At 45.4% G+C, this 14,813-nt stretch overlaps 1 protein-coding gene across 4 annotated transcripts in view; it reads right to left on the minus strand.

The window, feature by feature from the left end:
* Positions 1–14,813, minus strand: part of ETS1 (ETS proto-oncogene 1, transcription factor) — a 130,755-nt gene that overhangs the window by 90,635 nt on the left and 25,307 nt on the right. For all 4 annotated transcript variants that reach the window (XM_077894145.1, XM_077894147.1, XM_077894144.1 and 1 more), the window contains exon 3: positions 9,694–9,838. In XM_077894145.1, the coding sequence (XP_077750271.1) occupies positions 9,694–9,838 (145 nt within the window). The remainder of the gene's footprint in view (positions 1–9,693; positions 9,839–14,813) is intronic.

The following is a 14,813-nucleotide window of genomic DNA, read 5'->3' on the forward strand; positions in this document are numbered from 1 at the left end:
ATAGAACAGTCAGTGATTCCACAAGAGGTTAGAGATCAGAAATGGGGGCCGAGATCGGAAGAGCGCCCCGAGTTGGAGGCAGTCGGGTGAGGGTACGCAGCATCTGGAAGTGTACGTGCCCTGGTGGTTTCTGTACACATTGTTGGGGGGTGTTAGCTCTGGACCCCCACCCGCTTCAGAGGCAGTGTTTCTGCAGCTCATTCTCTCCCCCACCCCCTGCCCTCCCCCCTCTGCCTCCCTGCAGAGGACAGCGTGTTGGGAAAGTCTATGACCAGCAGCAAGTCTGTAAAATGCAGATCACAGTGTGACTCTCCCCTGAAGCTCTGGAGGGACCCCCCCCCCCGCCCCAAAATGCTCTCCCCCTCCCCACCTCCACCTCACAGTACAGAGGCCACAGGTCCACAACCTCCATGGACATTCGGAAAGCTCGTTCTAAGGAGCAGGATATGAAAGATGTTGAGGGGTGCGTGGGTGCCTCAGTGGTTGAGTGTCTGCCTCCATTCAGGGTGTGATCCTGGGGTCCTGGGATCGAGTCCCACATCGGGTTCCCCACAGGGAGCCTGCTTCTCTCTCTACCTGTGTCTCTGCCTCTCTCTGTGTGTCTCTCAAATCTTTAAAAATAATAATAAAAACAAATAAAAGGAGATGTTGAAAGGAGGAAAGAAAAAAAGGAGAGATGTGGCTGGACTTTAGTCAAGGCTTCAATGCCCAGTGTCTCTGGCACAATGGGATAGAATCGGCTTCCAGATTTAAATCCACTCTCTTGGGACTGGCCAGAGCGGTGAGAAGGGATTGATAGGAAGGAAGCTCATACCACGGAATGCAACCCAGTTCAACAAAATTGGCTTTACATACCCTCTATGTACAACATGCTTTTAAATGCTGGGGGGGGTGGGGCGGGGGGTTCAAAAGTACCTTTCCTCTTGGGCAAGAGTCCCTAACTCCTTGAGGGTCTCAGACCACTCTGAGAACCAGAGGAAAGCTACAGACCCTTCAAAAACTCCTCGCACACCATTGAGGAGGGATGACGCATTTCTGACACTCATCTGGGTCCAGCATCCCTGCTCCTCTGAGAATCTGCAGGTCTGAGACCGGGCGGAAAGTGGTCAGGGTTGATTAACCAAAATGTACGAAGCAGGTAAGAAATCAAGAGAGCAGCAAAGGCAACCAGAACCCTGCTCCGGTGGCTACTTCATCACTGGTATGACCTCTCCGTTTCTCAAGCACCCAGTGCACCAAGTCTGAGGAGACGTGGGGAAAGACATGAAACAACTTGAGAACCGGTAGCTCTGTTGTATGGTTTGGTTAATGCCCCTGCAAGGATGGACAGAGGTTCCAAAGGTTTGTTTCCTTTGTCAGCAAGAAAGTCCAAAAGAATCGCACCTCTTTTTCGGAGGTGGTAAGTGAATCAAACCGGGGTGTCCAGTGGGGAAAACACACTCCTACTTTTAAAAATAGCAACCTCGGAAAGAGCCAAAGGTTGCCCTGTACATCAGTGAAAAGGTAATTCCTCTCGCAGTGCAATTAGGTCTCATGTTTGACCTATGACCTCTGGCCCAGGCGATATTTATGCTCTCCAGACAGGCAGCAGCAGGGCGAGTGAGTGAAGGTGGAAGCTGAAGCCAGGCATTTAATAAGGAAGGGAGGGAGGGAGGAAAGAAGGAAGGAAGGAAGGAAGGGAGGGAGGGAGGGAGGGAGGGAGGGAAGGAGGAAAGAAGGAAGAAAGGAAGGGAGTGAGGGAGTGAGGAAGGGAGGACGGAGGAGGGAAGGGGAGGGGAGGGAGGAGGAGGGAGGGAGAGGGGAGCCTGATCAATTGACAGCAATCTAGGAAATTATGAATGGAGGGCCGTGCTTTGGTGTTTGCAGTTTCCACATCCAATGTGGAGTTTTGCTCCCCACCATAACTGGGGCGGGGAGGGGTGGGGAGGTCAGCAGGATTCTATTACAAATGAGAAAAATGAGGGCTGAGAGGGCTCGGGATGTGGCCAGGGTTGCAGAGCTGAAGGTGCAGGGCGAAAACCCAGGCCAGACCCTCCCCACTATCCCTGCTGCTGGTTTCTGAACAGTAACCATCCAGGCGCGCGGGGTGCAGCGCAGGGTGCAGCGCGGGGTGCAGCGCGAGGTGCACCCTCTCTCCCTCTCCCTGACCTACCTAGGACTCCCGCCCACCTCTTGCTAAACTGCATCTCAGGGCAGTATCTCTTCTGGTCCGACCGCCTCTCTGCAAAGCCCGGGGAGGGGCCCATGGGCTACCGCAGGCTGAATGCAAGGCTTTCAGGCCTCGGAGAGCTCACTCCTCTCCCCCCTGCTCCTGGCCTGGATCTGGATTTAAAAACCCTGGTCCTCGTCCTCCGACGCCCGCCCTCCCTCCCCTGTCCCCCCTCCCCCCTCCCCCCTCCGCCCGCCCTGGCGTCGCTGGCAGCGCCGGGGTTAACCCGCCAGCCCTGCGCAGCAATGATTTCTGTTTTATTTCAGCAGGGGAAGTGTGTGCCTGCCTGATTAGCCTGATGGTTTCCTCTTTTCCCATAACCTCCAGACCCCCATGGCCCAAGTGTTTACTCTCTGAAATAAAAAATCTGCTGGTGTTTTTCTTTTTGTGCGCCCGTGTATTTTGGGAGGATTGCAGAGGAGGGAGGCGGGGTAGGGGTTAGGGACGCGGAGGCTGGGGGCGGGGGGGAGGGAGCGAGACGCCTCCCCCTGCGGGCGGCCCTCCCCCGCCGAGCCTCCTCCAGCTGCGGGCTCCGGGCTCAGACCCCTGGCCGCGGTGCAAGAAAGAAACTTATTAATGAGGGAGCTGGGTCTCCTGCTTCAGCAGCTATAAACACAGCGAACATCTGGAGAGAGAGCGCGGGTAAGAGGCTCTCGGCGGCCAGACACTGAGAAAAACAGGCTGTCTCTGCGCATCCCCCACCCCGCACCCCTGCAGGGTCGCGCGCACCCCCTCCTCCCTGCCGGCCTCCAGCTCCCACCCCATTCACCCAGCCCCAGCTCTCCATTCACAGAGCGAGCAGGGCCCGCAGCGCGCAGAGGGGCCGGGGCCGACGCCAGGCGCACCACCCACCGGCCCCAGCCCAGCCCTCGCCCGAGGACTTCCAGGAGAGGGGTCAAACTGCTCCAATCAAGGAAGAACTCGGTGCCCCGGGGACCTTTTCCCAACTCGGACCAAATATTTGTGGTTTGAAAAAGTTCAGAGAACGTTTTTTTTTTCCTGTCTCCAGCCCCCTGGGATTGTCAGTGCAACGCTGTTGCATCCTAGGATTTTTTTTTGAGAAGCAACGCATCGCAGGACAGCCAACCAGAAGGCCGGCGTGCTAACGGCAGCTCCACTAACGGTTCCTCCCTCTAGGGGACCTTCCTTCCCGAGCACCTTCCCAGAGATGATTCACGGGTGTGAAGACCTTTCCAATCCTTACTGCCCAGAGCTGTTAGGGAGGCAGGAGTCTCCTGTCCCTAAGGGGGCAGAGCTTGTCTTCCTTCTCTTGGCCCTGCCCCAGGCTCCGGGCTCCCTTCACTGGCAAAAGGAGACACATGAAGGAGAAAGTTGGGAGGTGTCAGAAAATTAGCCTCTGGCCTGATGAGTGGGCAAGATTCACTGGATAAAGGTGGGATGTCTAGTTTCTTTGGATCACTTAAATGCACACTCAAATCATGCTGAAGGGAGAAAGAAGGGAGGCAGCATTTATTGATTGCCTGTTGTAGGCCATGACCTTTTAAGTATATACCCCATTTAATGGGCACAAGACCTCTTTGCAATCAGTGCAAGTATCCCACCTGTTAAAGGTGAAGGAACGAGATTCCAGGCATGTTCTTGCTCTTTTCCATCACACCACTGCTAAACCCTTAGCCTGGACTCGGCATCCTTCAGCTCATACTCAAAAATCTATGCCAATAAGTTCTTGTAATGTGCATATGAGATAGCACAGACCAAAAAGTTGCCAAGGGCTCGGGAGGTGGGAGTAGAAAAGAGGAGGTGACGTGACATAGGTAAATCAGAACATATTCAGTCCATAGTTGGAGTCGTATCCTTCACTTAACGGAGAACGAGGTCAGGCATTCACAGAAATCTCATCACAAGAAGAAGGAAATAATATAGCAACGATGGAGGGTAGCTTTTGTGCATATAGATTCTCTTCTTAATGCGCGCCATGGCTCTCACCTCCTGGCAACCTCAGAGATGCCATGCGAGTGGGGGGAGGAGATTCTTGCATCAAGCTTCCCCCAGCCCCATCCCATCCCATGGAAGTGACTTGCCAGGGCTGCTAGGCCCCAACCACAGCCTTCAGTGAAAGGCCATGAGACTACCTTCCTCCTTCCCCAAGGCCACAATGATAAAGTTAACACCTGAGAAGGTTAAAATTTTCCCCGAGAGGAATGACCCATGTTACAGCATCCCAGAAACAAACACACACACACACACACACACACACACACACACACACACACACATGCACACACAGGATCAGAGCTGTTTTTGAAGAACAAAGAAACTGAAACAGGTCCTCCAGAGAAGGAAAACAGCCCAAATGAGCAAAGAACAGATATATGTAGCAGATAGAGTTGAAAATACTGTTCTTTAAAACCACAAGGCCATCTGAGATGGTCAGTTGAAAGGCCAAGACTGCTATGAGAATAAACATTTCAGAGCAAGGTGAATCTCCATTCAACAAGTCTGCCTGGCATTCTCTCAACGTTCTCAACGCTTAAAAGCCAAACGGAGGCATCTGCTTCTCCTGTTGAAACTTCCCACCTGGTTGTCAATAGCCCTTTCCAAACACGGGGCTAGGCTTGATCTCTCCCAGCCGCCTGGCCGTCTGAGAAAGCCCCAAGAGAGACCAGAAACCCGGGCTCCCAATACATCTCCCACTGGAACTTCCAGAGTTTATTTGAGAAAGACATTCTTTTGTTCTACCATTTTACTAGTAAATTTATTTTAGAAATATTAAGTAGCAAGATCCAAAGCCACACACTCACACTGCCAAATATTATCTTATGAATAAGCGTCATATTTCACATGGGAGCAATTTCTCCCATCATGTAAGTGTACCCCCCCACCCCCCGTACACACTTGAACAGAGTCGCTTAGAGACAAGGAACGAGTCTTCCCCTTCTCCAGACATCTCCTCTATTTCCAGTATGTAGCACTGACCACCAAAAGTGTTCAACCAATCAGTGGGTCACTTTATGACTCAATGATACGCAGATATTTCTGGCCGCTCAGGCGTTTCGGGGTGATAAGTGATGATAGCAAACATTCATATGGTGCTTGCTGAGTGACAGCGCTGCTTCAAGCTTTACATATATTAACTTAGTGGTTTTCAAAGCGTGGTCTCTGGACCAGCAGTAGCAGCACCAGCAGCAGCACCTAAGACCTTGTGAAAAATGCAAATTCTTGATCTTACCCTCGACACACTGAATCAGAAACCCTGGGGATAGAACCCGACACCCTGTGTTTTAGCAAGCCGTCCAGGTGATTCTGACACACTTTGAGAACCACTGGTGTATGTGAGGAAACGAGAGTACAGAGATACAGTAAGTTGCGTAAGGTCACTCAGTTAGCAAGAGTTGATGTGCAAACCCAAGCAATCTGGTTCCAGAATCTGGATTCTTTACCAATATACTATATATACGTCCTCTCTCCTGAGGAATGAGAAGTGGAAAGTAGGCTGTAAATGGGGGTGCATGAGGTTTTTCCTATGTCCGATGACCAAAAACATACCAAACTGCATTGTACAAGAAGAAGTAATGTCTTGCTTCTGAAATCAAGGACCACATAACAAGACCATGGGTTCATTCCCATTAGGGATAAGTTGGAGATACTGTCTTCTGCAGCTTCAAACTGCTTTCCAGCTCCAAGCAACTATTTCACCTTATAGCCACAAGTGTGGCTGATTCAAGACAAATCCACCCATGAAATGAAAAATAGCTTGATAGTTTGTCAAGTTATTTGACAAACTGGAAGGGTGCTCAGTAAGCCTCAGATTTTTCTGATACACGCTGTTGTCATTCATAATATTAAAATTAAATATGGACAGCTGTCGACTGGCGGTATGGGCTGTGGTCGTGTGGCCCGCGTGCCCAGTTGGGTCTCTGGTGTCGGTTTTCTAGATCCCAGTGGAAAGGAGGCATTGCAGGACTCCAGCGGGGACTGGGCACCGCTCTGAGCTCACTGGCTCCATCCAAGAATGGTTTGCCATCTACCCTGTCCCTTCTCAACTGGACTGTGGTTCAGAAGTCGTCCCGACAGTTAATGGCAGTGAAATGTCAATGAGTTCTTAGACACAAGGAGTAAAGTGATCCTTGCTAAGATGATGCAGCGCAAGGGCCGATGTTGGGGACAGAAGAGTGGACACGGGAACAGGGAGGAGGCAGGGTCAGTGGGCTCCACTCCAGTCAGACTATAAACAGTAACAGACATTTCAGCCGTGTCTTGTGTAAGGGGCTCATTGATTCACAAGGCTCCCTGACAGAGGGATGACGAGGAGTGGAGACAGAAAGGGCCATTCATTCATGCAGCACACCAGCTCCCCGTCCCCATTGGCTCTTGCTAATGGCTCCAGGTTGAGGGGGGGTGGGGGGGAATGGGCGGACGGGAGGAGGAGAAATAAAAGAAAATGATGACTACGAGATTGTCATGAAGAAATGTACAGCTGCGCAGGCAATTGCATGCAAATGTGGCTTCCCTTTTTAGCCGTATAGTTAATGTCCTCAGATTCATCTGGGTTTTTTTTTTTTTTTTTGGTGTTCTCTCTCTCTCTGTCTCTCTCTGTCTCTCTCTGTCTCTCTCTCTCATATCATCTTCCCCTCCCCTTCTGGCCTTGTCTTTTTCTGGGACCCCCTTCTCTTGCCTTCCCATTCAGCTTTCATGTTCTCCTCCCATCCTGCTCCACCTGCCTACCCATACCTGTATTTTCTTTCCATTTCCACGCTTCACTGTCTTCCTGGGCACCTTTCTTACCATCTGTTCTGTCCAACCCATTCTTGACTGTCTTGCTTACTGAGCATTCTCTCCCGCTCACCTGGTAGGCTCTCTTTCAGTCACATTTCCTCTCAGCTCCATCCCCTGTCTTCTCTCTCCCTCACCACCACCCCCCTCTTCCTCAGCCTCTGCCCCTTCGTGAATAGGAGCCACATTCTTGGGAAGGGGCCTGATGTTCCTCGATGGCCCCTCCTGCGGGGTATTCCAGTCACTGACAGATGTGGAGTCCTTGGAAAAGAAGTTCATTCATTCCTTCTGAGAGCACAAAACGTGAGATGAGAGCGGGGGTGGGGAGTGGCCATGAGACGGAGGACGGGAAGGAAACTGAAGTTATAAATAGGATAAAAGAAGATGAAAAAAAATGTAGCGTATTTTTTTCTCTCTTTCTTCTTACTCAACACATCTCCAAGGAAATGTGCTGCAGCTGGAGAAATCATTGGTTGGTCCATGTCTTCATCTCCCTTCTCTATAACCCCAAATCTCCTTCCAAAGGACACCCATCACTGAGGAGGGCTGGACCACAGCCCAGAAATAATCGTTGCAACTATTTCGTCTGGACAGCTCAAAAGGCAAAGGAGGGGCTGGAAAAGCTCAGGGTTCTTGCCGGATATTTCCATCAGAGGGAGCCTAGGGCAGAGGAACTACAGACCTCACATGTGCCACCAAGGCACCGCTCCCCGTGGAGGTTTTCTAGCCTTTCTGAGCTGCGGTTGACAACAACCAGGTCATTTTAGGACCGGTTATTCTATGCACCCATCTTCCCATCCTACTCAAAAGCCACTAGCCTAGTGACCCTGGCTTCCTTCTCCTTGCAACAATGAAGTCAACTGTGGGAAAAGACTATATTATCCTGCTATGAATCCTCGCATTTCAAAGCAGCTTCATCCCAAGAGATTCTTCACATGCATCACAGACATGGTGTCATTGGCCCTGAAATAAAATTTTTCTGCCTTTGAGAACCTTGACAAGGAAGAGAATGAAAAATCATCTTCACTTGGGAATTTATGTACTTCTCAGCTGAAAATAAAAGAGAAGAACCATATCTTTTAGCTATGAAGAAAGAACATTCTGATCTTGAGGCTATGGACCAGCGTGGAAAACCTCCCCTATTAACAAGACGTGACTTGCAGCAAACAGAAGCACCGTCCAGAGAAGAAAGCATTAAGGCAAAATAGCTTTAACTTGAGTTGCACTGGAAGATACAGGACTTAGGCCTGGTGTCATTGATAGAATTCAAGAATTATACTAGTGTAAGCACAACCATTTTGACCTTTTGCTCGAAAAAAAAAAAAACTATTTGTTTAGAATGGTTTGTAAAGGATGACTTTTTTAATCTCTTTAAATTTGGGGTCCTTAAATCTAACCTGCAAACAGACGCAAAATCCTCCCTGTCTCCTATTTAAACAGATGGTTGAGACATTTGTATTTATGCTTGGAAGAACCAAGCAGAAAGTGACAATAATGTACCAAGTCTGAAATCCAAGAGCGGTGCCAAAGAGTATCAGAAACATCAATGACTATTGAATCAAGAGACTATGGAACACAGGGATTTATTCCATTCTGCTCTAGAGAACCAGACAACTAGAAACCGACTCTCATGTCTTCCCCCCAGGACCCACCAAGTGCTACAGCACCTTGCTTTGCGCCTCTTTATTTCTGGTCAAAACTAAAGCAGGGGCAACAAACAAACATTAATTTTCTGTCTCTGCTGTTATAAAAGTAGTCTATCATACCGTTATGTGGAGTAAAGAAACATTGGACAAAAAATTTTTATTTATTTAAGTGAGTTCCCAATGGCTTCCTCCCTATGGCATGCCTCAGAATTACATATCTTCAACATACGCGAGTAATGAGATTCCTTAGGCTGAGAATTCATCCTGGGAGAAAAATCCAGATTTGAACTGGCTTTTTGGTACTTGAATATATAATCTGGTCTCAGGAAAAATTAAACTTAATACCCTAATCCATCACTTCAGAATCCCCACATCAAGCTTTACATTTTGCATTAAAAAATAAAGTAACAAAAAGCGCGTGCAGATAAACATGGACTAATAGAATTTGTGAGATACACGGTGACTTCTGCAAAACAGAACAGGGGTAAGGATTCTCAAGCTGTCAGGTCTTTGGGAAATGGGACCCACAGGGGAGTTCTCTGGAGGAGTTCGATTCCTGTTCACCAGGGGGCAGCAGGATGACCAGTAGGTCAAGGAGAGTAGGGAATGCTGGGAGAAGAAGGAGGTCCCTGAGGGAGAGCTGGGGAGAGGGAGGGGGCGGAGGAAAAGGAGCCAGATGCAAGTGGGCACAGGCCAAGAGGTTGAAGACAATGGGGAGAAAAAGATGAATACAGAAATTCCATTTTGTAAGAAGGCTGTTTATCCAGCTCATACTCTCCGACTGGAGAACTTCTAGGCCCTTTGTCAACAACCAGGCCGAAATGGGCAAGTTTCAGGAAATGCATGGTGGCCAGAACTATTTACAGAATGGAGACCTGAAGCAACCTCTCTTGGGCTCATTCCTAGAGTTCCATCTTCCTGTCGTTGGAGAATAAAGTAACTCAGAATTATGGAGAAGTCCTGGGACTTTCCGTTAGAGAACAATAGCATCTTGTCCCCACATAAGCCGTGGCAGCTGTTGCTGCTGCAGAGAATGCAGCCCACATCACACCACCACTGTCCTTCAACTTTCTCTGTATCCCGAGCCTCTGTTCACGTTCCTACCTGAGCCACAGTGTTCCAGACCTGTGGGAACTTCCTGAGTGGCCATCTCATCCCAGAAGGGGTAGTAAGCTCTTTGCGGGTGATAATTGGACTGGAAACCACAGGCCATTCGAGGATCTTCATAGGAGTTGATAGGCCCCTGCCTCTGTGACAAGGAAAAAACAAGGAAGCATATTAACAGGAAAATCTCTATACTCCAGCCCGAACAGCACAATAACTTCTTATCATATAACCACGTGAGTAGGGATCATCCATAGAAGATAACAGAATAGAACCAACTACTGATCACAGCAATCCCCCACCACCGCCACCAAAACAGACACAGGGAAGGAGAAGAGTCTCTTGCTTTGACTGCACAGGCAGTGATTTTCATCCATTTCTTCAAGCATTTGACAACTATCTTTTCTAATTTTCCTTTTTTTTTTTTAAGATTTTATTTATTTGTTCACGAGAGACACAGAGAGAGATAAAGGCAGAGACACAGGCAGAGGGAGAAGCAGGCTCCATGCAGGGAGCCCGACGTGGGACTCAATCCGCAGTCCCCAGGATCACACCCTGGGCTGAAGGCGGCGCTAAACAGCTGAGCTACCAGGGCCGCCCTCTTTTCTAATTTTCCAATAAGGACCCATGATTAACAGTGATGCAGAATCTTGGCCATCTTTGCACAACCCTGACTTTTGAATTATTTTGTGATCTTACTCTGTAATAACACTGTAAGTGGATATTATTACAAGATATTCTGATCTCATAGAACCAGTAGGTGACAAATGTCAAGGAAAACCCACGCATGGGCCTATGTAATACTAATCACTTGTTTTTTCAGTTCATTGAGCATAGGTGTTAATGATGTTAATGGCTAGACAGAAATTTTCAGCTTCTTGCAACATTTTGGGAACTTATGCCATTCTTTCATCCATTTTATGAAATTCATAAAATATACCACCTACCCAGGACTTTATAAGGAAGGCAGATGTGCTTCCTTAAGCACACGTGGGAGGCATGTTTTACAGTGTTTAAGATCCTATTCTTTCAGAACACCCAGGTGGCTCAGTGGTTGAGCGTCTGTCTTTGGCTCAAGGGGTGATCCCAGGGTCCTGGGATCGAGTCCTGCATCAGGCTCCCTGCAGGAAGCCTGCTTCTCCCTCTGCCTGTGTCTCTGCCTCTCTCTGTGTGTCTCATGAATAAATAAGTAAGATCTTAAAAAAAAAAAAAAAGAAAGAAAGACCTTGTTTTTTGAAGCTAGGTATATATATGTGGATTCAAATCTTGGCTCTACCACTTACTAATGGAAGGCCTGGGCCTATTCTTTTACCTAAACCTCAGTTTACTCAATTATAAGATGGGAATAATACCTACCTCCTAAGGTAGAAAGGATTACGTAAAATCTGTGTAAAGAAAATTATATATAAGGCAAAATAAAATATGAAATACATATATAAATCATCTATGTGATACCTAAGAGAAGGTGGATATTATCTTACTATAACAGACCCTTAACAATCCTGGCATTGAGCAAGAAGGTTAAAAAGTAAGACACACACACAAAAAATAAATAAATAAATAAATAAATAAATAAATAAATAAATAAATAATAAAAAATAAAAAAATAAAAAGTAAGACACCAAAAGAGGAGCAGAAGATTCACAGAAAGATTTCCTGAGGAATCTTTACTACACTGGACCATCCTTTACTTTCTTTTTTTCCTTTTTCTCTTCTCTAATGACCGCTCCACCTCCATAAAAATCTCAATTAAGATAGTCAAACTCTGCTAGAATTTGACATGGTTGAACCTACTGAAGTCAAGGGGCTAATGGACAAATGTAGTTTCTCGGGACGTATTCTCATCCCAGAAGGGTAGCTTGTTAACTCCCAGTAAGATCCTCTCATTGGAGAACTTCCTGTGTCCTCTCTCCCCGTGAGCCTCAGGACAAGAACTCTGTGTTATTCTGTTAGATTCAACATTCCCTATCTACTTTCACTTCCCCATTTTGCAATTGTCCACTAACTTAAGCTCAGTAATATTAACAGAAGAGAATACATTGACACAGAGAAAAATGACAATTGACGCCAAAATATAAAAGGACATTTGTGCACACTAATTAGGATGACATTTTCTGTAACATTCATGAAATTATTCAAAGTAGGGCTGGCTGGATGAAATTTACTTTGGGGCTGTTCAGCTTCTACTGGGCTAAAGGTGCCGAGAACATAATAATACCGTTCGAACTGAATGGAGTCACCTTGAGCTGTTGAGTAGCCAAGGCTAACATCCTTGGTTTCTACTACCAGACCCTGGTGAGAACCACTAGAATGTAAATGGAGCAACTGTGTTCTGCTAGTTATTTGTGTTTGGGACCAGAAGGTTTAGGGAAATCATTGTCAAGAACATTCTACTGAGCTTCAGGCAGAAAACGTTTCCTGAATTCTGGTTAAAAACATTTGGGGGACATTGTATTTTCATATTGTAAGCTCCTGAGGCAACAACCTTTGGAACCCCAAGGATAAGTAGGTCTTTAACAACCCTTTGCAACTGAATCATTTTGAAACACATTTCCTAGACTACCTGTGTGCTCTCAATATCTATCCCCATCTTCTAATATGTCTTTAGAGTCTGTCTCAAAATTCAATGTCAATGCAGGAATTAGGTCTCAAGTGAGGAAAGTTTGATTCTAAATTATACAAAGGAGAATTATAAGTTGCCTAGCTCTGTTATTTTGGGACAGTGTGTACATGGTTTGCCTAAGCCCTCCTTATAGAAGCCTTAGAAGATGGCAGTAGGTAGTACAAGCAGAAGCTTTGTGGATAGGTAGTAGGTAGTTTGGTATAGGCCCTGCGAGGGTGGTAGAAACCCCATGGTTTTGGTTTTGCATTTTATATCATTTACTTATTTTTTTATATTTGTTACTCAAGTATAGTTGACATACAATGTTCTGTTAGTCTCCGGAGTAGACCCTAGTGATTCAACGATACTGTATATTACACTATGCTCATCATGAGAAGTATAGCCACCATTTGTCACCATACAATGTTATTACATCACCGATTATATTCCTTATGCTGTATTTTTTTTATCTCCATGACATATTTATTTCATAACTGTAATTTTGTACTCTTAAGCCCTTTCACCTAATTCTTCCAATTCCTAAACCCCCTCTTTTCTCGCAAATACCAGTTTACTGTATTTGCAAACCTATTTCTGTTTATTTTTTCTTTTTAGATTACTAATGCAAGTGAAACCATATAGTGTTTGTCTTCATCTGACTTATTTCACTTAGCATAATGCCCTCTAGGTCTATCTGTGTTGAAACAAAAAAGGTTTCATTTGTTTTCATCGCTAAGCAATATTCCAGTGTGTGTATCTTGCATCTTCTTTTTCCATTCATCTATCCGTGGACACAGGTTGCTTCCATATCTTGACTATTGTAAATAATGCTGCGGTAAACATATGGCTACATGTGTCTTTTCAAATTAGTGTTTTTGTTTTCTTTAAGTAAATACCCAGTAGTGGAATTATTGAATCATATAGTAATTCTATTTTTATTTTGATGAACCTCCATACTGTTTTCCACAGTGCCTGCATGGTTTGCATTCCCACCAACACTTGTCTCTTGTGTTGTTGATTTTAGCCATTTTGACAGGTGTAAGGTGATATCTCATTGTGATTTTGACTTGCATTTCCCTGATGATGAGTGACGTTGAGCATCTTTTCATGTGTCTGTTGGCCATTTGTATGTCTTTGGAGAAAAGTCTGTTCATATCTTCTGCCCAGAAAATATTGCTTTTTTTTTTTTTTGGTGTTGAATTGTGTAAGTTCTTTACATATTTTGGATATTAAACTTTTATTGGAGGTACCACTTGCAAATATCTTTTCTCCTTTGGTGGGTTGTCTTTTTGTTTTATTGTTGGTTTCCTTCACCATGCAAAAGCTTTTCATTTTAGTACAGACCCAACAGTTTATTTTTACTTTTGTTTCCCTTGCCTGAGGAGACATATCTAGAAAAATGTTGCTAAAGGTGATGCCAAAGGAATTACTGTCTATGTTTTCTTTTAGGAGTTTAATGGTTTCATGTCTCACATTTAGATCTTTAATCCATTCATTTGGAGTTTCTTTTTGTATATGGTGTAAGAAAGTGGTCCAGTTTCATTCTTTTGCACGTAACTGTCCAGTTTTCTCAACACCATTTGTTGAAGAGAATGTCTTCCCCATTGAATATTCTTGCCTCCATCATTGTACATTAATTGACTCTATAAGTATGGATTTATTTCTGGGCTCTCTACCTGTTCCATTATCTATGTTTCTATTTTGATGCCAGTACTGTTCTGTTTAGATTACTACAGTTTTGTAGTTTATCTCGAAATCTGGGATTGTGATACTTCCAGCTTTGTTCTTTCTCAAGATTGCTTTAGCTAGTCAAGGTCTTTCATTGTTTCATACAAACTTCAAGATTATTTGTCCTAGTTATTTGAAAAATGTAATTGGTATTTTGATAGGGATTACATTGAATCTGTAGATTGATTTAGGTAATATGGATATTTTAACAATATTAATTCTTCCAATCCATGAGGATTGTATGTCTTTCCACTTGTTTTTGTCATCTTCGATTTCTTCCATCAATGCTTACAGTTTTCAGAGTACAGGTGTTTTACCTCCTTGGTTAAATCTATTCCTAAATATTTTATTCTTTTTGATGTAAGATGGAATGGAGAACTTTTTTTCAGGTTTATAAGTTTAGGCTTTCTCTGCTAAGGAAAGGCTACTTATGGCAAGGTGTTGTCTACAAAGAAGTGTTGAAGGAAAACTATCTGGATGTACTATGCAGGGGAAGAGATCGAAGGCAGGAGTACTTTGTGGGTTAGGGACACAGCAATGAGGTCCAGACCCAGGCAATGAAAGCAATGTAGCAGTGTGGTGAGTCAACCCCCAACCCTGATTACAACCCTGCTCAGCATCACACTGAATTTATGTTGTTGGCTTTTTTTTTTTAAGGACCCTCTCCCACCCCAAAGCAGGCATTTTGTTGTCAGGGGTAGTTTATTTATTACTTTATATATGGAAATCTATTTTTGAAACATATTTTCTCTTTAGCACCCCTCAGCAGAGCCAGAGGACCCTACTTTTA

The sequence above is a fragment of the Canis aureus genome, chromosome 3 (genome assembly GCF_053574225.1).
Source record: "Canis aureus isolate CA01 chromosome 3, VMU_Caureus_v.1.0, whole genome shotgun sequence".
Lineage (NCBI taxonomy): Eukaryota > Metazoa > Chordata > Mammalia > Carnivora > Canidae > Canis > Canis aureus.